Here is a 27,685-nt window from a genome sequence, read left to right as displayed (position 1 = left end):
CAACACCGACAAATCACGACGATACTACTGAGCTGGTCTTCTTTCACACCGTGACGGGAAACATGCATTGCATTGCCCCATGATGCGTTCCTATCGTGCGAACACTATGCACGTTCCACTGTACAGGGGCGTTGACGATCGTTGGCCGGCTGCATACGGCAATTACGAGTGTCAGACTAAATGTCATCCGGCACCTATCAGCGATACACAGCCCTCTCACCTAGTCGGTAATCAGTGGTAATTAAAAGAGACAGGATGCTGCAAGGTGTATGCCACCCTTGTACCGGTCAGACTTCGAAACTCCGAGACGGCTTTGCATACGCGCTCGTCAAATCATCTAGGCGCATAGGCTTGAGGTTTCAAGTCGATCGTGATACAAGTCAGGATATGGATGTGCTGTCGCGGTGGCACAATCTTACTTACATACAGGGCTGAGCGTCCCAAACGACTCAAGCCAGTCAGTATGCTTTCTTACCGGTGAATGTCATTCCAAAACCGCCATAGGTATGCTCTGCATTTCACCAGTAGGTGGTTTGGGAGTCAACATACATGGTGGAGGCTGCCATCACTCGCATTGCGATTGGACTTGTTCCCCGCTGACGTCCAGTTCAACCCTCTGTTGTCCGACTTTGAGGCTGCATAGTGCTACCTACTTAAATCGCTTTGATGGCCCTGTGTCAGGAGAACAAGCCAGTTACCGACTACGATAACTGACCGGTACTACAAGTCTCCACGCGTTGTGCGCTGTTTCGTCGCAAATCTCTGCTACGCCTTCCGCACTGCCTCAAGGCTGTGTCGCACCACGTCTGATGATGTCATTGGAACATCCCACCAGCAGCATGTCGGTATGTTCTAGCATGTACGAACGAACTTATTCCACTTCGTTGGTTTTCCTGTCTCAGGTGAAAATCTACGGTTACAAGACGAAGCCTACTGATACCGTATTGTAACAGCTTTCCGATGACGACATGGGCCGAAACCAGGAATGTGGACTGTACGATGCAATTGTCGACCGTTTCACGTACAGCGAGTTCTCCCAGAAGGATTTCCTCCCTCAGGACGACTTCGAATCGCTAATCACCGAACATACTATCAAAGAAGAGCTAGACAAAGCTGCTTTCGGAGAATATGATTCGTCACTTGTCAAGTACATTACGAAACACGCGCGAAAAACGTTTGCTACCTTAGTCTATGGAGACGCGGTCCGCAGGGCTATCAACCTAGAAAGATTCGAATTCGGCGACAGATACCTTCCCATCGCTCTCGAAGGGCCACGTCTCATCTCTCTCAACGGCTTTGCGCGAGATTCTTCCGCGTGGAAGTGGTTTAACAAATGGAGGACACAGGAGAAACATTTCTTCTGTAAAGAGCAATGGGTGTTTCTACCCCAAATCTTCAGGAACGATAGCACGATGGAGAACTTACACCGAGACTGCCGATTGCCCTTTATCGCATGCGAATCTCAAGGTGAAGGGGGCAGTTTCAGCTTGTTACACAAGGCTACCATACACCATGCTCATCAAACAGTCAGTTCGGTCAGTACATTCATCTCAGCATATCAACGATTTGCTGACAGCAATAGGGCAATCTCGTGATTGCCATCAAGGAACTGCGAAACAAGGAAGCCGGTGCCGATCAAAGTGAACTCGATGCGCTAGACCTGGCGAGGCAATTGAAGCATCCACATATCGTGAGATTCGTCGGCGGCTTCAGGCAGAACTTCACGAGCCATCTGCTGTTCCAGTGGGCGGACGGAGGCAACTTGCGGTCGTACTGGAACAACGAGGAGAATTGGTCTCGGGATGCAGACCTCATAAGCTGGAGTATTGAACAAATACAAGGACTTGTTGCAGCACTCGATCAGTGGCACAACAATCCGTCTAGGCTTGCTCTGAACGGTCGACATGGAGATCTCAAACCGGAGAATATTCTTCGATCTTCGGGACCGCACCGTGGAATATTTCAGATCGCAGATCTGGGTCTGGCCAAGATACACTCATTGCCAACACATGCAAGAAATAAACCTTCAGCATCTCCAGGCGGAACACTCAGATATAGGCCTCCGGAGGTTGGCCGAAAGATCTCAAGGTCTTACGACATGTGGGGCATGGGCTGCATCATCCTGGAGTGGATAATCTGGTTAGTCTACGGCATTCGCGAACTTGACGAATTCTGTCAGCAGGCATTCCCCGAGGAGTTCGACGCTTTCTGGTTGCGCGACAGCGAAAATCGTACCACTAATCCAGTAGTGGTTTCGTGGATGAAACACATGACCGACACATGTCTAGCAGACGGAGATCAATGCTACAGTGTTGCTCTACGAAAGCTTTTGATCTTCGTAAGAGACAGGCTACTGGTGCCAGATTCAACAGAGCAAGATACAAGCGACATCTACCACCCATCCGCTGACAACGAGGAAGTACCCATTTACATTACGCCTGCATCAGATGTCGGACATACGTCTCCTATTCCAGGGAGAGCAAAGGGCAAAGATGCATGCAGGGAACTTGCAAGGATCAGCTCGACAACTCACGGTATTCCCTACTACATGTACAACCCGAGGGTCAACATGAGCGGACCGAACGGGCGAGGACCAGCGATACCAAGCAAGTTACTGATGCCTTTGTCGACATCCAACTTTCGCCTAGAGGTGAATGGTCCCCCCGGCAATCGATGAGCAACTTTCTGATGTCAAGTCATCAGCAGAAATCTCGCGATCTGGTACGTCTGTATTACCAGCGACGACAAAACGGCGGAATTGCCAACACGAAAAATCCCTACGCAATACCCGGTGCATTGGATATATGGACAAAACAATTCGATAATCTTTTTGCAAAGACCGTTTTCGGCACCTTAGACAGCGACGAATTCAAAAGGCTCGCACCCATGTACCCGATTTTGACTCCTTTATGTCAGAATTGTTCGCACACTGAAACGGGCATCTTCTCAGGAGGATCGTTCGTAGTATCATACGAAAGAGCACAAGCATATCGTGCAATGTGTTCTCTGTGCGCCGTCATCTACATGGCGATGAACCACACGACTGGAGAGAACAGGTACAAAATGGTGCTAAGGGAGGGGTCTTCGTTGACCTTGGGAAGGGGAGAGCCTCCATTACTCTCGTTAGTAATAGGTCCAAGTCCCGGTAAGTTCTGGGTTTTATTGCTGCGAATTACTACTGATACCGAAAACAGGCCTCAATCGGTTTCCGGATACTTACCAGAGAGGCTTGCCAGTTTTACCGGGCCCTGGAAGTTCTACCCAGGTCAAATTGCTGAAGAGGTGGATCAAATGGTGTGATCTCTGTCACGAATGCAAACCGACAAGAGTAACTATGCCTCACAGACTGGTCGAGTTGTATCCAAGAGGTAATCAAGATGATCGAGGTCGCTGGGATTCAGATACATTGCGTCTAGATTGCGACAATATGAGGAAAGACGACAAATACGTGGCTTTAACACACCGTTGGGGTGCCCCGTCATTACATGGAAGTTTCCAATTTCTCAGTCGTAGCAAGCTCAAAGGTTGGCAAAGTCATCTTGATCTCAAGATGCTACCGCGGACTTTTCAAGACGCTGTAAAGATTACAAGAAGTCTCGGAATTCGATATCTATGGGTAGACGCGCTTTGTATCATTCAAGACGATGAGGAGGATCTGCGAGCGGAGATTAGGAAGATGGACGATGTCTTCAGATGTGCCTACGTTACACTTTCGGCGACTTGTGCAAACGGGAGCGATGATGGCTTTTTGAAAGCGGATCGCAAAGTAAGACTTCACTGCCCCCTCTCCTATGCCAACCATCCGGGTAGCTTAGACATGATCTATCTCTGCGAACCGATCGATGATTTCGAACGCGATGTAGAGCAGTCGGCGTTGAGTAGAAGAGGATGGGTATTTCAAGAACGCGCGTTATCGCGGCGTATCATTCATTTCACAGAGGTTCAAGTCTATTGGGAGTGTGGAACAGGAATCAGGTGCGAAACGCTGACAACGCTATACAAGTAAGTGAAACCAACACCCTTCTACAATGGGAAAGAAGCTCATCGTTACGCTAGCCACAAGACGTCTTTCCTGTCCGATCCTCAATTCCCCGATGCTATGTTGAAGCGATACAAAGGAATGCGTATCGCTTTCTTCGAAGAGATATACGAGAAATATTCCCGACTTGACTTTACCCATTACACAGATAGGTCGTTAGGTATGGCCGGAATCGAATCGCGATTTGCGAAATTGTTCGGAAAGGCACAGCACGGCATTCTTGACCATCCGAAGGAGCGCAGCTATTTACGCCGCACACTTCTCTGGCGACGTGCGGATCTGAATAGAGACATGATCAAGATCGACTATCCAAAGAATAGGCGGGTGCTCTCATGGTCGTGGATGGCAGTAACGGGCGCTATATGCTTCATGGATATTCCATTTGGCACTGTGGACTGGAAGCCGGACCTCGAATCACCATTCAACAACTGTGAACACTTCGGTGATACCCCGAGGGCTTTGCATGGCGACGCCAGAGACTTCTACAAGCAGTACGATGATCGTGTATTCTTCGATCGTGGCCGACTATCTGAATGGATTCCATCCAGTGAACTGAAATGTGTCGTTCTGGGGATGCAGGATATATCAAACGACCGTCTGTTGACCCATTATGGCTTACTTGTTACCGCTGCAGAAAGGGGCAGTGACGTCTACGAGCGAGTAGGAGTCGCTGCCTTTGAGAGAGACCGGTCATGGATGGACCAAGAACATATTCAACGAATACGTGTTATATAATTCCGCTCTCGCTCAACGCAGTTCTCTTTCGTCGATCTTGGCTACAGAGAAAACCTTGTTTCCTTCCTTTTACGATGGGATTGCGAAGCCTAGAAGACGAAACGATCTGCTTGCGGGTTTGGGATGATGTTGCTTTCTAAATATTGGGTATGATCAGCTACTGCCTTGATGCACGCCCGCCCCTTCAACCTGTTATCTCATCAACTTTAATATGCAAACTAACGTAGATAGCAGCGTGTTCGATAAGCTTTTTCCTTGCGGGAATAGCAATTACCATCCCGCAACCATTTTATCTGCATCAAAGACATGTCTCAGAACTACTGCTATCTAAATGAGCCATGCGTTTCAGTATGATCGCCCTGTTCTTTGACAGATGTTTACGAAGATAACCGATCGGCACAATTCGAAATCTCACCCTTTGTTCCTTCTTTGGCTTTCCTTAACATAAGTACGATCATGCCTCGCATCAAATCACTCATTCCCGTTTGCTGTCAAGCAACAACAGTCAGCCATGCCGCCCCGGCGAACAGCAAAGACAATCTACAGGCAGCCAGGACAGTCTACCCGCTATTCAGCGACATACGACCCATCACAGGAATACATCGATGATGAAGACTCCGAGATAGGCCAATTGATCAAAGCCGATCCTTATTGGCGCTACGTATTGAAAACTGGTAGGTGCGCCGGACGCACTTTACAGCAGCTAGATAATGATAAAAACGACGACAATTGCGTCAGTTACTTAAGATGGATGTTGACCGCCGAGAAAGCTTGCAAGGGCGTTGATGACGACCACATCGTGCGAAGGGGCTTACTTCAATGGAATAAACAAGCTGGATATCGCGCCACGATCCCTCCATCAGACGAAGTTCCTCCCTACGCCACTGGAAAAAATGCGCCTTCGTTGTTGAAGAAGCTGGTCGTCTCAGTCCCTTCACCCGAGCGCTTCAAAACTGCTGGAGGAAAACCTATCTGGATCTGTGGATCCGACATCATCGGTCTCTTCCACATGCAGCGACACCAATCGAACCGTTTCGGTGTGAAAGACATTCAAGAATACCGCGACTCTGATAAACGGTTCTGGGAGTTGAAGTACCCGCTCGAAGAAGTGTGGGAGGTCGCGAAGCGTACGCCTCATTGCCCGCTCGATCAAACGCCTGATGAGGCTCTCGATCGGTACCTCCTTAAGGTCCAGAAATGCGGAAATGGTACAATGGGATCTCTTCGTATCATATGCGAGCACAAAGACTGTGAAGAGATGCGAACGGGTGGGCCCAGCGAGGCGGGGCAGATGTTTTGGTGGAATTTGTACAAGGAAATGCTGTAGGGTTATGACCTATAATAGGATGGAGCTGACCAAATTTGAGGGTATTCAGTGCGACTGTTTCTGAGATTTCGAGCTGTAATACCTGAGGTCTGAAAGCTAGAGGCCACCTTCGAATCCCGGGATTCCGTCCTTCACATACATGCATGAAGGCCTCAGTTTTGGATTTGCACTCTCCATTCCTTCTCCTCTGACATGATGCTTGAAATTTCTCTGGTTCTCATGCTTCAGTTGAGCTGAACCTGAGACATCAGCACCGGATCTCTTGACTAGTTGGACTAGCCCTGCGTCACTTTCTTTCACAACCCTCCCGCTCTTTGTCGTCCACGTGATCGTGATAATCGCAGCGCTCCAATTCCTCGTTCCACCATCCGCATTCCAGGTTTATGGCCATTGAAGAATAGCGCGCAACTATGCGGATCAGCATAACAGGCGATAGGTTTTGTTTGAGCAAATCAGCAATCCCAGACTTCTCATCCACTCTGCCATAGTCGCTCACATCCCAGTGACGGCAGTGGACATTGATGAACAGATCCAGTATGCTATGATTCGATGGCAAGTTGTCCATAGCGTACTGCGTAGCCGTGAAGAAAGGAGGTGGGCGAGAAGCTGGCGGATCTTCTACATTGATTAAAGTGTCGACGATGCAATCGTGGGCGGCTTGTCTGAAGATAGGGGCCAGAAACCTATCGCCAAAGACGAGTGCCTTGGTATATCCGGTGATGAGAGTGTCGTCATCGACGTATTCGTCTGACGTCATGTTTTGTCCATGTAGAGAATCGCACTGGTGTTCGTTGGGCATTTGTTGGTTGTATAACCAGTGAACGAAGATGTCTACAGCCACAGTATCGACATCGCTCAAGGTCACCAGCTTGTCGTCTGACTCTTTCCATGAGCCGTTGAAGGCGTTGCGGAAGTACTCCGAGTGGTGTGTGAGCAAAGCTTTGTGCACGTGATAGTGTTGTTTCTGTGGGCCGATTTCGAGAACGACGAATCCTTCTTTTGCAGCTATACTGCGTACTGTCAGTTCAAGTTTCTCCCACGGATCAGGGCTATAAAGAAGCCTACCTGACAAGTGGCGCCTTCCTGGGTTTCTCTGGTTTTGTCTGCGTCGCAAGGTTCGTGTCGATGGAAGCCATACTTGCTTCGTGCCGCGGAGGAGCGACGCGATGAGTATGGCGCTGCTTGTTCAGAAAGTAAAGAGGGAGGAGATTAGAACCGGGCAGGCCTGATCTCGGTGATTGATAGAAAAGTTCGCTAGCGCACTTGCGTGAAGGTGAAGGTGAGACCGCTTAAACGAGCAAACGCACGCTTGCCCCACTAGCAATTGCAATAATACTCATTGAGTGAGATATGATGAATATTGATTACTTTAGTTCTCAAGACCCGACGAATTCACCGCTCCTTCACCAGCTCGCTACTTGAACTCAGAGCTTACAGATCATATACAGCACCTTCCCCGTCATACCCTTCTGGATGTCATCTACTACAACGCTTCCGCCCGGAACACTACCGCCCGCCACTTCCCTCGCAACGGATAATGCAGGATCCTCCAGAAACTTATACGTAGTGCACTGCGACATTCTGAGCCTATCAATATATGTCTTGTCTACTAGGCAAACAAAACTTACATGGTAAAGAGGCATACTGCTGGCCACTGAACAGTTACCTTACGTACGGTTGCACCACTATATACGTTAGGAGTTTCTCAGAGTAGCTGGTAGTCGCTGTTCGCTGGTAGTCGTGACTTACAGAGTTGTGGTGAGTAGCCGACACTCATGGGGAAGCAATGCGACGTCTTCGCACTTATCGTCCGTTGAGCAGATCTGAGCGTGGAGCATTGAAGGCGAAGGGTTTGCTGGGGAGGTGGGGGATGAGGATGGTGTGGGCACAACAGGCACTGCTGAGCTGGAAGGTGCAGCCGGGACAGTATGCGTGGTCGCTACTGGGACTCCCGGTGTCGCAATGTTACTTGATGGTGTGAATGTGGAGGCAAGCACAAATGAAGGTAAGGTTGGAGATATATGGCTTGTTGGCGCAGGAGGAGGGAGCGGCTGACCCACCGGTTTCGAGGAAGGAGCAGCCGGCGGTACGACTGGTGTAGTCGCGCTGGGAGGCAGCAATATGGTCATCCATGCAGATTCCGGAGGTAGGCTTCTGGCCGTGATAAAAGGGTGTGCGCTTGTGCTGAGCGCCAGCGATACTGTAAAGAGAGTGTACATGAAGTGCATACTTGCGAATTGCTGTGGTGATATCACGTAGTGGTGGTAGCCGGATTATATAGAACATGTTTGCACGAGTACTGGAATGATGGCGACGTGTACACAGGCTATGTACGCCAAAACAAAAGTAGAGGCAGACATATCTATTTGAGAATAGTGACCGAACAGGGCCGATGCCAACGTTTAATACCAAACCTCATTCTAGCCGCGTCGTACCTGCGTTGTAGAACCAGCATATTGAACAAACAACAACCAAATCCCGTTCTATCAATACTGAAAGCGGATCCCTAACCGAAGGTTGAGAACAGCACATGCTGCCTTGCCGCATGAAGAGCTCGGACATCATCACCACTCACAGTCCACCGTACTGGGCTCGCAATCCCATGTGTGCACCATACTCCAATCCTCCTCATCTTCATCCAGAGTATCCTTCATATACGAGTTCCATGGAGTGTTGTTCTTGATAGCACTCCCACTCCATTGTTCGTCATCCGCGTCCCATGGGTCCAGACTCTCATCGTCGCTCTGAGATAGAGTGTCGTCATCCGTGTGCTGTTCTTCCAAGTTCTCTAGGGTCTCGAGGATCTCGTTCTCATCCTGACCGTTGGTCACAGCCCAGTTGTCTTCATCCCACTCTTTGAGTTCCTCGGTCTCAACGTTGGTCATCTCCCACATCTGCTTGTAAGGCATGCCGCTAGGGTCCGTGGGCGCGTGGATGAACCACTCTGGCATTTCTTCCTCGCTATCTTCGTCGAGTTCGTATACTGTGGCGTCGTCTTCGCTGTCTCCGTCGAGAGTCCACAGGCGGTATCCTTCTGGTTCGTACTCCTCGTCTTCCTCGTACTCATCCTCCTCTTCATCTGTGATGCTCTCGCTCATTTCACTAGCCACCTCAGTCATCTCGCCCGGGATGAAGTTCCACTCGCGTTCTTCAGCCTCTCGGTCTAAGGTCTCGATCTCCTCCATGTAGTGTGCGACGCGCTCAACCATAATCTCGAGATCTACGGCAAGGCACCCATTCTCCGACCTGCATTCTGCAAGCTCGCCCTCTAATTCGTCGACGCGAGATTGCATGGCACGAATAGTGCCGGCGTTGTTCTTGGCCCAAGATTCGTTCGCGATGCGTAGCTGTCTGTTCTCTTCTTCGAGAGCTTTCTTCACGCGCCAGGATTCGTCACACCTCGATGTCCATCCTAGATGCAAGCTTCGAATTTGGGATTTCAAGGCATTGCAGTCCCTGGTCAGCTTCTCGATCTGTGTAGATACACGTTTGGCGCTTTCTTCGTTTGACATGATTGTCGCGTGTTGTTCGTGAATCTTATCTTGCGCCTCCTGGCTAAACTTGTTTGCACGCTCCCACTCCTTCTTGGTGTTGTGCAGAGAATGTGTCATGGCCTGGAGATGTGTGGTAACACGTTTGGCGCTTTCTTCGTTGAACATGATCGTCGCGTGTTGTTCGTCAATCTTATCTTGCGCCTCCTGGCTAAACTTGTTCGCACGCTCCAACTCCTTCATGGTGTTGTGCAGAGAATGTGTCATAGACTGGAGCTCTTTGGCTTTGAACTGAATCTGGCTCTGTAGTTCATAGCACTCATCTTCCTTGGAGGCATTCTTGCATTTGGACTCCTCGAGCGCCTGGGTGAGGTACATCATCATGCCTTCTGCACGGTCGCGTTCGCGGCGCGCTTGGGACAGCTCCCTACCGAGTCCATCGCGGAATTCGAGGTGGGCGACGACTTCCTTTTCGCTCTGTTTGAGCGCAGTTTCGGTGTTGGCGAGAATGGATTTGGTATCGACGAGGCAGAGGTCAGTACTAGTAGGCTTGGTTTGGGAGGCGTGGAGCTCGTCTTTGACTTCATACAGCTCGGCTTGAGTGGCCTTGAGTACTTCCTCTTGGATTTTTGCTCGACAGATCGCTTCGTTGAATTTCTCGTCGTAGTGGACCAGGCCGATAAGAGCAGCGAGGAGTACTATTCCGGCTGCCATGGACCAGGCCAAAGAGACCATTGTGATCGCCAGATGGAAGTGTAAGATACACTCTCTGTTATGCTGTAAGTGGTTGTGGTAATTTGTGTTCGTCGTGAAAATCAGGTATCTTGAGGAGAAAGGTTGTGAAGTAAATCAGCAGTGGTGCAGCGTACTATATAGTTCTATACTTGAGTGGGAAGTTCCTTGCCCAGATGCGCGTATTTTGGTATCCATGGTTCAGATGATCATAAGGCTGCTGCGGACATATATCGTGGGTGCGCAGTCACCTCAGTCCGTGGGACGTATGGGCACTCCCATCGTAATCCTGTGACGGTTATAGGCAAACCATGGCATCAATAGTGGAGATCCAAATAGAAAGTGGATTTTAGAAATAGCCAATTTGGTCCACGTGTAGTGAACATCAAAACGGCCGTTGGAACATCGTAGAATAAGATACTCGTAGGCTTAAGCATATGCATTGACTGGTACCATGTACCCGCGCAGGACGACACTGGATGCTGGGTCGCAGAATCAACGAGTGCTCACTCTTGATGATCTCGTTTAGCGTATGACCAATACTGGAGCCATGGTAATCGCTTTTGAAATTTTGATATGTACAAGAAGATGCTGGTTGACCCAGTGAATCTTTATCGGTGTAGGTCCTATCAATGTAAATCGTTTGGAAATGCGACTGGAGTGGTAGGGCCGTATGCCGCAACTTTTGTACCAGGATTTCGTCTTGCGACTACTGAGCCAGTCGGGTGCGTGACAATGCAACAACAAAATCGCCGACGCGAGCTGACTCCAAATCGCTCAGGTTAAATGCATGGCAACAAGCAAGCCTACTCGTTCAACTCAACATAGTTGGCGGGGAAGAGACCCGATTGGCCATTGTAGCTACCGAGCCACCAGTCTTCGTCAGGGAATTGCTGCAAGAGTATTAGCATCGGTTTTAGCAGTGGTGCAGGTAGTCTTACAAGTTCAGTTACTGTGGCTCCTTCGGGGAAGCTCAGTTCGTTGTCCTCAGCTGCTTCGTAATCGTACAGAGCGGTGGCTGTAGGGCCAGCAGACTGTGATGGTGCCGCAGCAGGTTCGGGCTCTTGCGGCGCCGAGGGGTGTGCGGGCAGTGCTGGTGCAGCGGCGGCATCGTCGCCCTCGACCAGCTCAACATAGTTGGCCGGGAAGAGACCACGCTCGCCCTGAGAGTTTGTGCCCATCCACCAGTCGTCGTCTACCATGTCGATGTCTGTGACATACTCACCTTCACGGAGCTCGACTTCGTTGTCCTCCGCCTTTTCGTAGTCATATTGGATGACTGCGCGCTTGCCGGAGCCACCGGCATCGTCATCGTCATGAGAAGCGACCGCTGCGCCGACGGCAGCACCGCCTACTGCGGCAGCACCAAAAGTGGCAGCAGCAACGGCAGCGCCAGCTCCACGAGCAGGGTCCTTGGCCTCGACTTGTGGCTCTGGAGACATGTCACGATTTTGCCTGGCTGCTTGATCAAGTGATCGCGCGGGCATAGGCGGTGCGTGTTCCTCGGCAGGAGACATCTCCTCTGGTTCGCGCCCACGAGCAACGGGCATGGCAATACGAACAGGAGAGCCGGAAGGCTCGGGAGACGGGCTGCGAGGTGGTTGAGGTGGTGGAGATGGCATACGCTGGTGTTGAGTGGCAGGCACATCCTCTTCGTCTGATTCCGGCTCTTTGGGTCGGGTAGGCAGGCCTGGCATCGGAACGCCCCTCGGGCCAGCATTGGGCTTGCTCGAGGTATCGAGAGGCGGTGGGCTGGAAGCTTGCGGCTCTGGTACAGGGCGTGAAGTTGGCGCTCCCATAGGGGCGGCACCTGTGAAGCGGTCCTTGAGCGAGCTTACGCCACCAGCTGCAGGAGAGGCTGGCTCTTCTTGTTGAGGTGCCCCACCCGTGCGTTGTTCGCTGAGGTTGCTAGTCGCAGACTGACCTGTTCGGGTGGTCTGCACAGGAGCCCATGATTTGCCGGAGTAGCCACTTTGCCAGCCACCACCTCCACTCTGTTGGCTTTGGAGGGGAGTTGGGCGGCTTCCAGCATCGGCAGTAGAAGAAGGAACGGCTTCTCCACGAGCTGCCTTCTTCTCCGCCCAGATCTGAGCAGGAGTCTTTCCTCCTTGGTCAGCAAACGTCTTGCTCGCGGCGCCGACGATTGGTGCTGGAGGAGCGGGCTTTGCACCAAAACCTCCTGGAGTAGGAGCTTTGGTGCCGGTGAATGTGCTCGCACCAGCGAACTTGTTGGCAACCTTGGGCTTCGGCAAGCTGGTAAGGCGCTCGGGCTGCGCGCTGAAAGCTGCTGATCTCTCTGCGAGAGACTTGGGCTTCTCTTCCTCTTCTTCGTTGTTCGACGCTCCCGTTGGGGCTGGGGACATGCCAGAGGATGGGGGACCGGCTTGGGCTTTTGCGCGGATAGCCGCGATATCGACCTTTCCGACGGGCTCGTACGCGCCTTTGACAACAGTGGGCCGGTCGTCTTTGGCATCGCGCGCTTGGGCTCGGATGGCTGCAATGTCGACTTTGCCAACTGGCTGGTATGCGCCCCTGACGACTTCAGGGCGGTCGTTCTGCGAGCCCGAGGGCTGGGAACCGGTGGATTCGTCTTTTCTCGCGGTGAGCTCGGCCATGTTGACCTTGGTGGGAGTGTAAGCAGTTCCGACCTTCTCCAGCTGGGATCTGGAGACCTGCGGGGCATCAGCACCCCAGCCATCCGCATCTTCATCGCCCTTTGGCGCAGGTGCACGCGAGCGGCCGAGAGGGTTGAAGCCAGCGCCTCCGCCGCCTATCGAGGTAGGTGTAAAGACGGGCTTCTTCGCGGCAACGGGAGGAGGGCCGCGCGGGGCAGGGACATCAGCACCGCCGCCGTACTTGGCGCCTGATGCGTCTGCAACTTTCTGGACAATCTTCTCTGGGCTGAGGTCGTCCTCGGAACGGGCGGTAACTTGGACATGGTATCCCTATGGAAATTAGCTTGTGCGTAGAGGGGCCGTGGGAGCACGCACATGTAGCAGCTTGGAGACAACCGTGAGATGGCTGCCAAAGTAGCCCTTGGTCCGCTCTGGAACACCTGCGCCGCACTGCGTGTGAATTAGCATTGTATCCCTGGCAGCTGCGGCGGAGAGCTTACCCAGGCTATCAGGACGTTCTTGGGCAGCGATGTGTTGGGGTCCTTGACTTTGACGAATGCAAACTGGATGCGGCCGTCTGAGAACTCGTCTATCAGGTCGAGCAGCTCGCCCTCTGCAGGATGTTAGCACATATTCTCGGTGGTGTCACTCTTGCCTGCTGTGCTGCGCTTCGTGATGTGCCGACACCCGAGCTTGGGCAGCCACCTTGCCATAGCCCAAGCTCTCGAGTGCGAAATGATGGCAATTGGAAGCGTGCCGCGCTGTTCCACGTACCTCCGGTGCTCTGCACTTTCAGCACGCTCTCTTTTCCGCCGTCCTGCTGGAATGCGCTGACAAGCGGGGCAGCGACTGTGAAGACGGCCCATTGGCCGTATGTGGGCGAGCTGGCCTGGGGACCAGAGGGCGCCGGGGCATTGACGACATTCTGGTAGCTGCGGGTGATGTTGGGGCCGTTGCTGGAGGTGTTGAGCGTGGCCATGGTGGGCGGGCGTGGAGGGGAAGCTGTCGTGGGAGACGAAGCTTGGGGGAGTGGTGGAGAAGAGGAGGTGGAGGAAAAGCAGCACTCGGAATTGACAGCTAGCACGATGCGTGGTGGGACAGGCAGCGTACGCGTATCCCGTATGTGTGTCTGTGTAATTGGGCGTGAATTAACCTAGTCGGGTCGGGCTGGTCAGCACAGGCGGGCCACAAGTTCGGTGTGCAGAGCTGGCAGCTATGTCATGCTTGGCCCGCGCCCTCGAGCGGCTGGCGCTGGCGCTGGTGGCAGGCAAGCGGTGCCGACGGCGCGCCCAACGACCTTCAAGGAGACCCTCGTCCGCTTCACCGTAACGACTGGACATAGCTCCTCGCACTGCCTGCCTGCACTGCATGCCAAAGCAGCTTTCTGCATCCTCCAAACCGCCGCCTAGACCCCAGGCTCCATCCTTCTAGCCCTCTAGTCCTCTTCACACCTCCACTCTGCCACGACAAACACTAGCATCGCCAACACACGCAGCGCACCGCCTTTTCCGCGCTCCATCTCATCGCGCGCTGCTCCATCGCATCGTCATCCATCGCATGTCGCTGTCTCTGTGTCTCTAGCCTGCGCATGCCGACAATGAGTCTGTTGTGAACGCTGCCCCAGCACGGCTGCGCCGCCATGGAGGACCGCGAATCAAGCCCAGCGTCGTCGGTCGACTTCTACGGCTCTGACGCGAATCCTCCCCAGGCGACGGCTGCGCACAGCGACGCGCCTGTCGCAAAGCGCAAGGCAGAGGATGCGCCCCATGAGCGTGAAAAGAAGCGCAAGCTCAGCAGCGCGAAGCCGCTCGTGAAGCTACCACCCGAGTTGTGGCAGCATGTTTTCTCTTTTTGTTCGCTTGCAGATCTCGGTCGATTGATCCAGGTCAATCGATCTTTCCTATCCTATCTCACAGATGTGCGCAGTCTGTCGACTTCAAAGTCGCATCCTGGCCGTCTGCATCTCCTAAAGTCCGAGTCGTTGTGGGCCTCTGCCCGCAACGCAATGTGTACCAAGCCCCCGAAGCCGCTCCCAGGCTTCAGCGAGCTGCGCATGTGGCAGCTGGCTTGGTCCAGGAGATGTCAGTTCTGCAATAAGCTTGATTCTCTGACTCCAGGCGAGCGCATATGGCAAAAGGGCCCCGGCAAAGAAGGCGTCCGCGTCATTTGGCCCTTCGCCATCAGAGCCTGCGGGCCGTGCCTGCTCAAACAATGCCAGACGGTGAGTTGCACCTTCCGCTTCCTGGGTCGCGACTGACATGTATAGGACGCGAGCCTTCTCTTCTCGGCTGCCTCCGCCCTGCGGCCCGCCCTCCCGTTCGCCCTCCTCACCAGCGACCAGCACTACATTCCGGCATACACCCTGCAATCCGCGAATACGCCGGCCGACGTCGACATTGCCAAGTTCTACTACAAGCAGCATGTCGAGGGAATCACGCAGGAGATGAACGAGGCCATCAGCCGTGGCCCTGCAGCAGCTGAGGAGTGGTCCAAAGGACTCGATGCTCGCGGAAAAGAACGCATGAAAGTCGCCGAGAACTGGGAACGCTGGGAGGTCAAGAACCTGTGGCAGGAGGAGCACGAGCGTGCGAAGCGCGCTCCATCTGCAGCTCCCTCGCATGCCGCCACGTCACACAAGGACCCGTCTAAATCACCCCCTCGTCGAACTCCCTCTCCCATAATTCATGCTCCGGTTCCAGCGAGTAAGTATACCTCTGCTGTCTCATTTGCTGCCACACATGGCGATGCCTTTCGATATGTCAACAACACCTCTCCAGTCCCCTCCCTAACAGGTGTAGCACCATCGTCGCAGCATGCGCAAGCGCGACCGCCTACTGTTCCACCACAGGCTTTCACCCCTTCTGGCCAGAGAAACCTACACGATGCAAACGAGGCCAAGGCGACCCGGAAGACCGACATAGAACGCCGGTGTCAGCAAATGGACCCTCCTATCGCTCCCAACGTCTTGCGCCACATGGACTCGTTCAAAGCGGCTATCCAGATTTCACAGCCAATGAACGACTATGCATGGAGTGTGCTCCAACCCCGCTTGATCGCTCAGCTCCCTGCTGCCCAACAAGCAGAAGCCGACCACGTGGCTCGGGCTGCTTCGTTTCCCACAAAAGCTGCCGACCGCCGCCACACGGACGCCAATTCCAAGGAGGCCAGAGAAGTCATGGACCGAGAGTGGGAAGAGTCGCAACGACCTATCCGCGACAGACTCGAAGCCATCGCCGACGACTTCATTAATCAGAGCTGGGACCATGGCAGCGCCGTCACTTACGACAACAGCCCAAAGTTCGCGGCCGACCTCCTTGCTCACGTGCGCCGCACATACTATGCCGAGGAACCCGAACAGGACTCTGCTCATCCCGGACAACATACGCAGCCTTCTACTGACAATATGACTACTAGGCCCAGGCTCGTCCTGGATAACATGAAATGGGTGTACGACAACAAGATCAAGCCTTTGACAGAACCATTCCGGAAGGACATCTTCCTGTGCCATGGCGGCGGATGCGAGTACAACAACAAGTACTATGGTTTCGAGGGCGTCACGCAGCACTACGGAGCCAAACATACTGCTGCCTTCAGTTCAGGAAACGTGGTCGTTGCATGGAGAGAAGCCGAGTGGCCGGAGGAGACTCCCTTCCACCCAGATCCTCTCTCTGTGAAGCAACCTCAACATGGTCATCATCCCTCTTCTAGTACGAATGGGTTTGGTGGCTATTTTGGCGGATACTCACGCGCAGGGACATCAACACCTCACATGCCCACTCACCATCCACAGGCGAGCCCTGGTCCTTACAACTATGGAGGCCAGTACAATGGACCATTCGCTCCACCACAGGTTCCTTCTGGCTTCGAGTACCCCCAGCCATATGCGACACCCGTGGATATGTATGCACATCAAGCAATGGGTCCACCAGGTTATGGTGCTCATGCGGCCCAGAACCCTTACCTGACTTCTCCAGCGATGATCAACAATGCCATAGCTCCACCACCACCCAACATGCCACCACCTAGCCAAGGAATTCCTGAGATCGCTCCTAGCGGTACAGAAGATACTGGCCAAAGTACTAGCTCGTTTGACAAGCAAGTAAGTACCGTCATCGACATGACCCAGGACATCTGGAAACGCACCTCGGGGATCAAGGACATGCCGAATAGCCTCCGGATCTATGTGTTGCTGCATCGCGTCATCTCCAAGTTTCATGTAGAGTTCAATCATGAACCGAACCTGAACCACTTCATTGATGCTCTGTCTAATCATGAGATGCCAAAGGCTTTGAAGAATGCACCAGGTCTCTCATGCAAAGCTTGTCAGACGGGCGCTTCGCATAACTTGGGAGGTTCCTTTTACTCCAAGTCGGAGGAAAGAACAACCTATACTGTCCTCGGCCTGTTATCGCACTTCAGGAGCCAGCATCTGCCTTTTCAGCAACCAATGCCTGGCCACGGAATGCCTATTGCCCCTCTGGACTGGAAGGAACACATGATCGAGCTTCCAAGCGAACGGTTCATTTCTGGTCTCATACACGCCCCAGGCATGGATGACGAGAAGCTGCTAATGATAGCGACCGTCTTTCCCAGCTTGTTCCCTATGCCACTGCCTAAGATCGGCGTGATTGATAGCCATGGATTAGCTTCCCCAGCCTCGTCAGGACCGAAGGATTCAGACAAAACAACTGGCCCAGCCGATGTTGCTGGTGAGGGAATAGCACGCCCCAACTCTGTTATGAAGGCAGCAGAAGCAAATTCGGCGCTACCACCTAAACCGCTGGAGGCTGGTTATGAGCCTGTTCGACCAAGCCTTGCCGGCGAATCGAATGAGGCGTCGGGCTCCATGAACAGGAAACGTTCATATCGAGAGAGCTCCCCTGCAGAGCGTAGGCAGCACCATTATGCTGAGCCGCGATACTATGTACGTGATCTACAAAACTCCGCAGAAACATTAGTGAAACTAACATCTTTGTCTGCCAGCTGCCGAGGGATCACCTTGATGACGGCTATCACCGCCCCCGGGAGTATGTAGAGTACGCCCCCAGCCCAAGGATCATCCATGCAGGTCCTACATATGAGGATTACACCGGCCGCCGAACAGCGTTCCGCGAGCAAGAGCGATTCTATGGACCACCCGAGGACGTGGTCTACGCACATCCGCGGGAAGGAAGCCACGGCAGTCGGGAATACAGTGCCTATCCCCGCCAGGCTCGATACTATGAAGAAGATGATCATCGGCCCGAATACCGGTTCATGAACGAGCGTCAGTCAAGGGATGCCAGTCCACCTCAAGGGCAATCTGCAGCAGATCGGTTCCTAGCAGAGAACGAACCCCCGCAACCACAACCACAGTCCGAAGTAGACGCTGCTGCACCAGCGCAGGAAAACGGGGATGGGCCTCGTTACACGCCTCCGCCTCCAGAAGCTCCTGCACCAGCAGATGCAACTGCACCTGTTCGCCCACTTGCGCCCCCACATCCTCGAGCTCCTTCCACTGTTTCCAACAACTCCCGATATGACGACTATCAACCTAACGGGTATCGGATGCCAATGTCTGGACCAACCGGTCCGCCACGAAGGGCTGGACCTCAACGCCGAAGAGATCGGCCTAACGATAACCGGGGACCGTCTCGATATCAGCGATACATGAGTGTTGCGCGGGAAGATCCCTATGGACGTGGTTCCAGCATGAGCCGATCGCAAAGCCGGAGATATGAAGAACAAAAGCGTCGCATCGATCAACAAGAAACACCGCAGCCCAATGCTGAGCCTGACTACGAGCCTGCGTATTCTCGAGAGCACAGCCTTGATCAGTCTGTACAAGATGAAGGGTTCTATCCACCTGCCCGCCGTCATCCCCGCGGGTACGTCTCTGTGCAAGACCGTCTGCATCCACATGCACACGGGTACTCACCACCACGATATCGTTACGATGAACCACGCGGTCCACAACCAGTTTATGTTGACGAGTACGGGCATCCCATGCATGACTACGAGGTCATTCGTGTACGTGGTGACACCAGGTATCGGGCCCCGTATATGCCACATCAGCCTCACCGATATGAACATGACTCATATGGATACGTCCCAGTCCAATACGAGAGGCCTGCACCACAGAGATACAATAGTCGCCCTGACGACTACATGTACTACGAAGAAAGGGAGAGACCCTTGCCTAGGCGAGCGGCGCCGGAGGCAGAGAGTGATGTATACGAGCCGCCGCAACCAGAAATCAAGGTGGAAAGCGTGCCTGTGCCCATGCCGCCGGAGGCGTCTTGATTTCACATTTAGCGTGGCGTTCAATCGTGTAACGAATTTCGCACCTTGTTTATACCTTTACTTTTCTACATGTGGTTTTCTCCTGGCTGGGTCATGTGGACTTAATGGGTTAATCCTATCTATCACGATCAAATGGTTGGTACTATTCAGTCACAAATTCTTGTGCAATCTCTTGCTCGACTTTAATATGATGGTTTTACTTCTACGAGACTGTGTGCTCTGGGTGACTGTCAAGTCAATTTCATGATGCGTGACGTCGATCAGACACAGGCTCAGATTGCGAAAAGCTGGATGACGAGCGAGTTTTGTTATGGCACGCGTGCCTTCTATAGGGTATCAAAATGAGGACACGATGCAGAATGATAAACAGGTCTATGCGGTCGACTGAATCACTGGCTCAACCGAGGACTTCTCATCCACGCCCTGAGCAGCAGCATCAATCTTGTTTTGAGCGAGGCGCTGCAACACTGTCAGTGTAGTCCCGTAGGTAGACGCATGATTACGTACCAACAGATTCCTCAAGAGCACCGCAATAGTGACTTTGCCGATGGCAGGAACGTAGATGGAGGCTTTCTCCTTGACCTCGGGTGTGAAGTTCCTCTCACTGGAAAAGTTGATGCATGCGGCTCCGTCCCTCATCAACTCGAGTGGCACCTTGTACTTGTCTCCAGGGACACCGCTGATGACTACATCGCTAAGTGGGAGGCAGTCGTTGAGGGTCCAGCCAGGCTTCTCCACTACCTCGTGTCTTCGCTTTCGTAGGCCAACGCCTCGTGTGAATTCCTGCACATCGCTGATATCCACGCTGTAGACATGGGCACCGTCGTTGGCAAGTAGTGCTGCAAGCGGTCTGCCTACCACTTCGCTTCTGTTGATGACGGTAATGGTGCGTCCGTGCAGTCTGTTACCGTATGGCAGGATGGTGTTGTAGATTCTCAGGTACTCCAGGATCTTGATCACGGCAAGGGGTGTGCAAGGCAAGATGCTCTTCTTGGTGTTGGCAGGGTCAAGGAAGCGAATGTTCTGGTACATGTTGAAAATGTAACGATGCGACAGTCCTTCCACGTCCTTGTCGATGGAGACAATCTGCTGGAGATATTGGTCCTGGCGGTTACCGAAGATGGGGTAGTAGACAATGATGCCGTCCACGGCAGCGTCGTTGTTCGCTTCGATGAGGCGGTCCTCAAGGAGCTCGCGGTCGACTTCGCGCAGGTCAAACGCAAAGCCACTACAATGAGGTTAGTAGGCGGCTTTCACCCGACTTCCAGCCAAAGCCTCAGCCATAAAAGAACTGAGTATCGACTTGTGGACGCGCTCACTTTTCAACACAAGTTTTGCCTGTCCATTCTGCGTATACCCTGGCGGCAGGATCTGCGCTGGAGAGGAAGCCAACGAGTAGCGGCTTGCGCGGAATCTTACTTAGACCATCGCGCACTTCGTCCAAAAGACCCTTGGCGATGTTGTTCGCAAGGATGACTTTGCAGTTAGGTTTATCGTCGGCCATGGCGGGGTAACTTTGCTGTTCTGGGGATGATGGGCAGCGGAATAGTCGACGATTGGAATAGTAGATCCAAGATATGAGTCGGTCCAGAGAAGACGATTTATTTCACAGCACGGGGCCACAGGGACCAGTCAAGCCTCCTCCATCGGGTCAATTAAACACACTTTCCTCACTGCCGACACCTCCCATTAACTTTTTTTGCGCGACCCGCCCCACCCTTCCGATACCGGCCAATCAGCAGCACCGCAACTCCGTAACGTCATTGCCGCGACTGTGCAACTTTCTGAATCGCGTGCTTCGAGGCATACGGCAACACATTGCAATATACCGCACCCGCGACCATCAACATGTCAGATGCTCAGCAGTATCTGCTGGACTTTGATAGGAACAAGAAAGAAGCCACGGCGACTGCTCAGCGGAGCGCGACGCGTATGTACGAGGTTCCGGCGGGGCATCTGGCGGGATGAGGGCTGATCGTGGACAGGACTGAAGAATGGCGAATTGAAGCTGATCAGCCTGGTCACTGACCTTGGGGAATACTTGAACAGTGAAGATGGAGCCACACGGTCGAAGAGTACGTATCGCTCTGGAATCTGTTAGGAGCTGGGCTAATCCATCGTAGCAATGTCGTACCTTGCGGAGGTACTCGCAGCCGTCCCACAGAAGGTTCTTTCCCTGCAACAACGTACGTGAACCCGCGACCGCTCAGCCCATACTACATTGTTCCCCGTACACATCCATCGCATGTCGCAGACCCAAACGATCGTTGGTACTGGGGCGGAGCATTAGCTATGGATCACATTTCCAGGGCGAGAGCATCGTGTCATGAGATAAAACCGGGCTAACGGGAAGCTTAGGGAACCTGCTCTGCGACTTCACCCTTTCCCGAACCGAAGACAACGAAGGCCTTGGGTCATGCGCAAAGGCACTCCTGGCGCTGGAAGAGCTAGGGAAGTGGGACGATCAGCGGGTAGTCAGCATCGTTGAGGCACTCCTCAATAACACACACCCGCTACGGCAATACAAGCAGCAGAGCGAACGTTACCCCGTGCTGCGCCTGATCGATACGCTCATGGCGAAATACCGCGACGCCCTCCGAGCCCACCACGATGCGACACCAGACTTCTTAGGACGCTTCATATCATACTTTGACGGAGAGAAAGATCCTCGGAACTTGATGGTCGTCTTCTCGATACTCAGGGTTCCGATGACGGAATGGAACGTCGGCGGGGATGCACAGGACCTGTTTGACGCAGTCTTCAACTACTTCCCAATTACCTTCAGGCCGCCACCTGATGATCCGTATGGCATCACGGCGCAGGACCTGAAGGATCGCTTGCGAGATTGCATTTCATCCACGGCCGACTTTGCGCCATATGCGTTCCCTGCGCTTCTGGACAAGCTCGATTCCACATCGATGAACACCAAGCGAGACGTTCTATCAACGATTACAGCCTCAGTGACCGAGTACGGACCAAGGACAGTATCTTTATACGCGGTTACGCTATGGGACGCGTTGAAGTTTGAGGTCTTGAATGTGCAAGAAGAAGACCTGGCGAAGGAAGCGCTTGCAGGCCTAGCCGCAATTGCAAGGACACTATCGAAGGGTACCCCGGGATCACTCAATGCGTATCTCAAACCTGTTATCAAAGAGTGCAACGAACACCTCGAAGACGCGCCCACGAAACAATCCCAAGCTTCCGCAAGGTTTCTCCAGAGCATCGCCAACGTGTCTCCCGAAGTCACTAGCCTCGTGCTGGCCGGAGTGCTACCGAACCTATTCTTACTATTCCAGACAGCTGACACCATGGCAAAGCGCCGAGGCTTACTGGAAGTTCTCGTACAACTAGTGAAAGCTAACATCGACGTCTATGGTGACTGGGGAAAGATGGGCCCTGGTGGGGAAGAAGTCAGCAATAACGCGCTCGCTCAGTTCCGAGACCAAGCGCTAGAAGTCATGTTGAACGGTCTCGAGACAGCCCCAGCCAAAGAAGTGTCATTCAGACTAGTCTGTCTTGATGGACTTATCCAGCTATCGAAAGCGCGAGGACTACTCAGCGACGACGATATCGGCAGAATCATTCAGCTTCTGCATTCCATCGTCATCCACGAGGAATCACATGGAAAGGACGAGGTTAAGGAAGCAGCCATCAACGGTATCGTTGAGATTGCCCACCAGAAGCCACAGGTCGTAGTTGAGAAAGCGTTCCCGGCTTTCCTTGCGCAACTCCCGGACACAGACGCAAACGGGTCAAAACATTACTCAACGGTCCTCGAAGCATTCGCCAAGCTCGCCAGCGAAGAGCAGGTTTTCGACACCGTCATACTGCGACTTAAGAACAAGTTCAGTGCGGCAGTTCAACAGGGCGCTTCTTCTACATACATTGTCGCGCTTCTTTCCGCGATGTTGTATGCCCTCAAGAAGGGCGAGAACAAGCTGTCGCAGGGCTCAGACAGCTCCACTTACTACAAGGAGATCGCGTTGCCACTCATCGAACGCGCATCGAGTTCTGACGAAACACATCCAGCGGCTTTTGACGATGAGACCACACTCGATCTTGTCGGCCGCATATGCAACTTGATCATCAGGTACCTCCCTACCGAACAGCAGAATAATGTTGCTGCGGAGCTGTACACCTTATTCCGCGGCAGGCCACAAAATGAACTTCCACCCTTTAGTCTGGATGCCAGTGTGGAAGCGAACAAGACGATGATCGTCTCTACACACCTCCTCGCTTCCCTCCGCAGAGACGCGACGCTGCCTTGCGAATTACAACTTTTGATCTCTTCCCTAGCAAACTACGCTCAGCAGCCCTCATTATCCCTACCAGTCCGATCAGCATCCCTTCGGCAGATGTCTCTCATCATCAACAAGTACTATACCAGCGCTGCACTTAAGACATGCATGGACCCTCTCGTCGCGGACTTTGATCTTCTCAACCCGGAGAAGCTTGATCCGCCACGGATACGCATTATCTTCGCGTGTCTCAAGGGCATTGTATTGCGGAGCAGCCCTGCGCTGAACACATTGTATCCGACGCTCTTGTCCTTGCTATCACATCCGAAGTATGGTAGTACCGTCGCTCAAGGTTTCACAACTCTATTGCAACCCGATGACCTTCTCACTAAGGAAAACCACTGCCAGATTCTCGGTCTACATAAGCATAAGAGCTTTGCGTTACTGGTACCGAACATCACAAAATCATTCCGAGAAGCGGATGCCCAAACCAAGCCCAATTATCTCATCGCATTGAGCGGAGCACTGAAATGGATGCCTTTTGAGATAGTAGTCGAGGAAGTTGGACAGCTCGTTACCCTGCTTCTCCAATCTCTGGACCTCAAGGGCGTAGACGTTGTTAAAGAGGCTGCAATCGGCACTCTTACTTCAACTCTCACGGAGAAGCCGGAAGTACTCGAGGAGCATGCTGGTGCACTCATCTCTCGTCTTCTGAACAACGCTACCGTTACAAAGGAAAACGTGGCTACGCCACCACCGCCAGCAGTGAGGGTAGCAGCTTTGAAGTGTTTGCACCTGGTAGCGGAGAAGTTCAAGGAAGAGAGAATACTAGGCTACCGGAGAGAGGTGGTTAGGAGACTTATTGCTGCTCTGGATGATGGGAAGAGAGATGTCAGAAGTGCGGCTGTGAAATGTCGGGCGAAGTGGTTACTGGCTGATGAACCGGACGATGATTAGGCAGTAGACAGGGCATTATTATATCATAAAGTCTGAACATCACTCGAATCGATTTGACTTTTGAGACGCCTATGACTTGCTACAAACGTGCAGATTGGTATAGTCTCGCCCAACAGTTGAACGCCAGAGGCACCCTTAACGCCGCCCATGCAGTTACATCTCATGTCTTGTTCCATTTCATACTCTGGCCTTCTTGGGCGTCTTCTCCTCCTCCTCGGCTTCACTCGCCGTGTCCTCGACACCGACCTCCTCATCGTCCTCGTTCCTTCCTCGCTTGAGACCCTTCATCTTCCTCGTCTGCAGGTTGCCAAAGTCTTGCTTGCCAAGATGCACCTTGGCCACCTTGTCACCCATCATATCAGTGTCAAAGTTCTTCTTGGTGCGCGGCTCAGCACCCTTGGGCTTCTTCAGCGCCTGCTTCATCATATCCGGGTCAGGGAACATTTCGCGGCCGAGGGTAAAGTCCATGCGCGGGCCCATCTCCTCGACTTCGATGCGCGGTAGCTTTTGGCCGGAGCGCTTGGTGCGGAGGAGGTAGAAGCGGAGTTTTATTTGCGGGTTGGGGAGCGCGTCGGTGGGTTCTTCGGCGGAGACGGAGATGAGGTATTGGAGGCCTTCGACGTCGACTTCGGTTGCGTCTTGGCCCTTGAACAAGTCGATGAACAGGCTCTTGGCTAAGGTGTACTTGGTTTGGTTGGGGTCTTCGAAGACGGTGCCGTGGAAGCTGATTAGTGGCTTGAGGCCGATGGAAGGCTTCTTGTTCTTGAATTGCTGGAGCGTCCGGAAAGTCTCTGCGTTGATGTACAGCTCCAGCATGTCCAGCATCTTGTATGAGAATGTTCTTGCCAGTGTCAAGCAGTGTGGTCGCTTCTTGGAGTGTAGAGAGAGGACGAGGAGCGAGGTGTCGTTCTTCTGGGAGAAGAACTCGAGCGAAGTTGCATCGTCGAAGGGGTGGATGTCGTTCTTCTTGGTGAAGCGCTCGATGAAGGGTCGCTTGATTGTGCAGAGGTCGGCGACGGCGAGCTTGAGGATCTGAGACGTCTTCTGGCCAGAGACGAAGAGCGTCGTCTTGGGGTTCTCGTTTTGTTGCGGCTCGCGCTTTGCCATTGCGCGCTTGGCGCGGGCATTCTTGGGTTTGCTAGAGTGGCATGTTAGAGTCGCTCATGCGAGCAGAAGCGGTATTCATCTTTACGTACACCGTCTTCAGCATCTTGTCGTTGTTATCTAGGTTGGTTGCTGATGCCGAAATCTTGGCTAACAAAAAAGTTCCCGGGATCAACGGCGCCGGAGACACGTTTCGCCGATCTGATAACGGAGAAGCAGGCCATGGCGGGGTGATTCCGCAATTCGGCCTCTGACGTGATTTCATAGGCGCTTTGCTTCGGGCGGCAACTAAATATTAATCAGATCATACCATCATTCCAGACTTCTTGCCAGCACTCTTGCCGCATACACCCCACAATCAAGACGACACCACGCCCATAGACCAGCCAGGCAACTACACGTCCGCTACACTCGATCGACCGCCCCTGCCTCGACATACGATTAGCATCATGGCTACCATGCAGGAGATGCCCGACGAGTCGGCTTTCCAGTCGACCGTGTCCGCGCTCCCACCTTCCACCCTCGCCATCATCTACTTCCACGCACCATGGGCCAAACCTTGCGAGCAAATGGGCGTCATCCTGAAGACGCTCGCCAGCACATACCCCGCCGATGCGCCGATAAAGTTCCTCTCCCTCAACGCCGAAGAGCTGCCCGAGGTCTCTGAACAATACGACGTCACAGCGGTCCCATACATCGTTCTACAGAAAGACGGGAAGACCTTGGAGACAGTGTCGGGCTCAGATGCATCCAAAGTACGAGCCGCAGTCGAGAAATACGCCGGCGCGGGCAGCGGCCAATCGTCCAGTCTACCACCCGCGCAAACCGTCACACGACCACAGGAGAACGGGGATAGCACAGGCAAGAATCTCGCTGGGTACGCGCCTGGCTCCCAGGACCCTAAGACGGCACCCGACTACAGCGCGGGCGAGCACCGAGAAGGCGAACAACAGACAAACAAGGATGAACTACACAGGAGGCTAGGCGAATTGGTCAAGGCAGCGCCAGTTATGCTGTTCATGAAGGGCACACCAAGCTCGCCGCAGTGTGGCTTCAGTCGGCAGACAGTGGCGATTCTGCGTGAGAAGGGTATACGGTACGGCTTCTTCAACATCTTGGCCGACGACGAGGTTCGCCAAGGACTGAAGGAGTTCGCCGACTGGCCAACCTTCCCACAGCTCTGGGCGGATGGTGAGCTAGTAGGCGGTCTTGATATCGTAAGTCCATTATCATGAGCAACTTCGCGTGTGCACAGACGCTAACAACTTGAAGGTCAAGGAAGAGTTCGAGAATGATCCCGATTTCCTCTCCCAGCACGCCGCAGGTGCCCCTAAGACGGCAGCTTAGAGAGTTGCAACCACCTCATTGAAGTAAGGATTTGAACGCGACCTCGACGAAACGAAGGGAATGTAAATATTAGGAGCACCAGGGGAATCTGAACAGGGGATCAAACCTACGGAATACTAGGGATCTTAAAGCCAGACACGCGAAAGGCGCATCTGGGGGGGGCGATAATGATGATGGCAGTTACGCAAGCAGATATGCCAAGGGGGTACCGGTTCTGTACACACCTTGATCGATGTCGTGGTTATCATCGTCGGTGCAAGTAGAGCGTTGGATTGAAAAGTGGACTGTTCGGTAGTCGTCTCGAATCTTAAACTTCTTTCATCCTGTCCATAACTCTAGGACAACTCTTGGCTTGTTTGGGCTTACCTTGTGTCATTGATAGGCCCAACATAACCTGACTACTTTTATGGGTTAAGTTCTATTCTGTCCGAAAAAGCAAAACGTTGTTTCAAGACGTTTTCCAAACACTGGTAGCGCGTTTTGGTACCTCACTGCAGTTACACTCTGCTGGTCAAGTCGGATGGATAACATTACTATTATGCGTTGACAACGCTCATTTGAAGGATACTCTATATAAGAAAAGCGATCAGTCCGATAGGTGAGCGTTGGCGCCAGAAATGTGTAATCGATGCGTTGACATGGAGCAAGATCGATCGCGAATTCTATGATGAGCGTCTAGCGCGTTGTTGTTCCGATACGGTTCCCCGCCCGTCGCTGCCCATTCCACCTCACCGCAACACTCTTTTTTCATCATAGATCATGTATTCTTAGGAAGAAACTCTAGTCTGGACATTCACAGGCTCTGGAGAGCACTGCAC

At 53.0% G+C, this 27,685-nt stretch overlaps 11 protein-coding genes across 11 annotated transcripts; 6 read left to right on the top strand and 5 right to left on the bottom strand.

Moving 5' to 3' along the window:
• Positions 1 to 839: 839 nt before the first annotated feature.
• On the top strand, positions 840 to 2,677 carry J4E85_008761 (uncharacterized protein; the record flags this gene model as incomplete). The annotated part of the gene is made up of 3 exons (XM_051472985.1): positions 840 to 845; positions 954 to 1,376; positions 1,583 to 2,677. The coding sequence occupies 3 exons, from the start codon at positions 840 to 842 to the stop codon at positions 2,675 to 2,677; spliced, it is 1,524 nt and encodes a 507-aa protein (XP_051323205.1).
• Positions 2,678 to 5,285: 2,608 nt separating this feature from the next.
• On the top strand, positions 5,286 to 6,101 carry J4E85_008760 (uncharacterized protein; the record flags this gene model as incomplete). Its single annotated transcript, XM_051472984.1, has 1 exon — positions 5,286 to 6,101. One exon carries the CDS (start codon positions 5,286 to 5,288, stop codon positions 6,099 to 6,101), a length of 816 nt encoding a protein of 271 aa, XP_051323204.1.
• Positions 6,102 to 6,387: 286 nt separating this feature from the next.
• Positions 6,388 to 7,237, bottom strand: J4E85_008759 (uncharacterized protein; the record flags this gene model as incomplete). Its single annotated transcript, XM_051472983.1, has 2 exons — positions 6,388 to 7,111; positions 7,167 to 7,237. The coding sequence occupies 2 exons, from the start codon at positions 7,235 to 7,237 to the stop codon at positions 6,388 to 6,390; spliced, it is 795 nt and encodes a 264-aa protein (XP_051323203.1).
• A 1,428-nt stretch (positions 7,238 to 8,665) lies between these two features.
• On the bottom strand, positions 8,666 to 10,327 carry J4E85_008758 (uncharacterized protein; the record flags this gene model as incomplete). The annotated part of the gene is made up of 1 exon (XM_051472982.1): positions 8,666 to 10,327. One exon carries the CDS (start codon positions 10,325 to 10,327, stop codon positions 8,666 to 8,668), a length of 1,662 nt encoding a protein of 553 aa, XP_051323202.1.
• An 803-nt stretch (positions 10,328 to 11,130) lies between these two features.
• Positions 11,131 to 13,918, bottom strand: J4E85_008757 (uncharacterized protein; the record flags this gene model as incomplete). Its single annotated transcript, XM_051472981.1, has 5 exons — positions 11,131 to 11,217; positions 11,266 to 13,269; positions 13,315 to 13,389; positions 13,440 to 13,552; positions 13,714 to 13,918. 5 exons carry the CDS (start codon positions 13,916 to 13,918, stop codon positions 11,131 to 11,133), a joined length of 2,484 nt encoding a protein of 827 aa, XP_051323201.1.
• Positions 13,919 to 14,578: 660 nt separating this feature from the next.
• On the top strand, positions 14,579 to 18,592 carry J4E85_008756 (uncharacterized protein; the record flags this gene model as incomplete). The annotated part of the gene is made up of 4 exons (XM_051472980.1): positions 14,579 to 15,160; positions 15,206 to 17,863; positions 17,923 to 18,300; positions 18,365 to 18,592. 4 exons carry the CDS (start codon positions 14,579 to 14,581, stop codon positions 18,590 to 18,592), a joined length of 3,846 nt encoding a protein of 1,281 aa, XP_051323200.1.
• A 63-nt stretch (positions 18,593 to 18,655) lies between these two features.
• On the top strand, positions 18,656 to 19,221 carry J4E85_008755 (uncharacterized protein; the record flags this gene model as incomplete). The annotated part of the gene is made up of 2 exons (XM_051472979.1): positions 18,656 to 18,806; positions 19,034 to 19,221. The coding sequence occupies 2 exons, from the start codon at positions 18,656 to 18,658 to the stop codon at positions 19,219 to 19,221; spliced, it is 339 nt and encodes a 112-aa protein (XP_051323199.1).
• Positions 19,222 to 19,593: 372 nt separating this feature from the next.
• On the bottom strand, positions 19,594 to 20,725 carry J4E85_008754 (uncharacterized protein; the record flags this gene model as incomplete). The annotated part of the gene is made up of 3 exons (XM_051472978.1): positions 19,594 to 19,680; positions 19,729 to 20,449; positions 20,541 to 20,725. 3 exons carry the CDS (start codon positions 20,723 to 20,725, stop codon positions 19,594 to 19,596), a joined length of 993 nt encoding a protein of 330 aa, XP_051323198.1.
• Positions 20,726 to 21,069: 344 nt separating this feature from the next.
• Positions 21,070 to 24,416, top strand: J4E85_008753 (uncharacterized protein; the record flags this gene model as incomplete). The annotated part of the gene is made up of 4 exons (XM_051472977.1): positions 21,070 to 21,151; positions 21,207 to 21,296; positions 21,345 to 21,407; positions 21,580 to 24,416. The coding sequence occupies 4 exons, from the start codon at positions 21,070 to 21,072 to the stop codon at positions 24,414 to 24,416; spliced, it is 3,072 nt and encodes a 1,023-aa protein (XP_051323197.1).
• A 177-nt stretch (positions 24,417 to 24,593) lies between these two features.
• Positions 24,594 to 25,626, bottom strand: J4E85_008752 (uncharacterized protein; the record flags this gene model as incomplete). The annotated part of the gene is made up of 2 exons (XM_051472976.1): positions 24,594 to 25,554; positions 25,613 to 25,626. The coding sequence occupies 2 exons, from the start codon at positions 25,624 to 25,626 to the stop codon at positions 24,594 to 24,596; spliced, it is 975 nt and encodes a 324-aa protein (XP_051323196.1).
• Positions 25,627 to 25,969: 343 nt separating this feature from the next.
• On the top strand, positions 25,970 to 26,867 carry J4E85_008751 (uncharacterized protein; the record flags this gene model as incomplete). Its single annotated transcript, XM_051472975.1, has 2 exons — positions 25,970 to 26,737; positions 26,793 to 26,867. 2 exons carry the CDS (start codon positions 25,970 to 25,972, stop codon positions 26,865 to 26,867), a joined length of 843 nt encoding a protein of 280 aa, XP_051323195.1.
• Positions 26,868 to 27,685: the final 818 nt, after the last annotated feature.

The sequence above is a fragment of the Alternaria conjuncta genome, assembly GCF_024043145.1.
Source record: "Alternaria conjuncta strain BMP 0040 chromosome Unknown scaffold_14, whole genome shotgun sequence".
NCBI classification, from domain to species: Eukaryota; Fungi; Ascomycota; class Dothideomycetes; order Pleosporales; family Pleosporaceae; genus Alternaria; species Alternaria conjuncta.
Note: the sequence above shows the minus strand (reverse complement) of the source record. Positions and strands in the feature narration are given on the sequence as shown.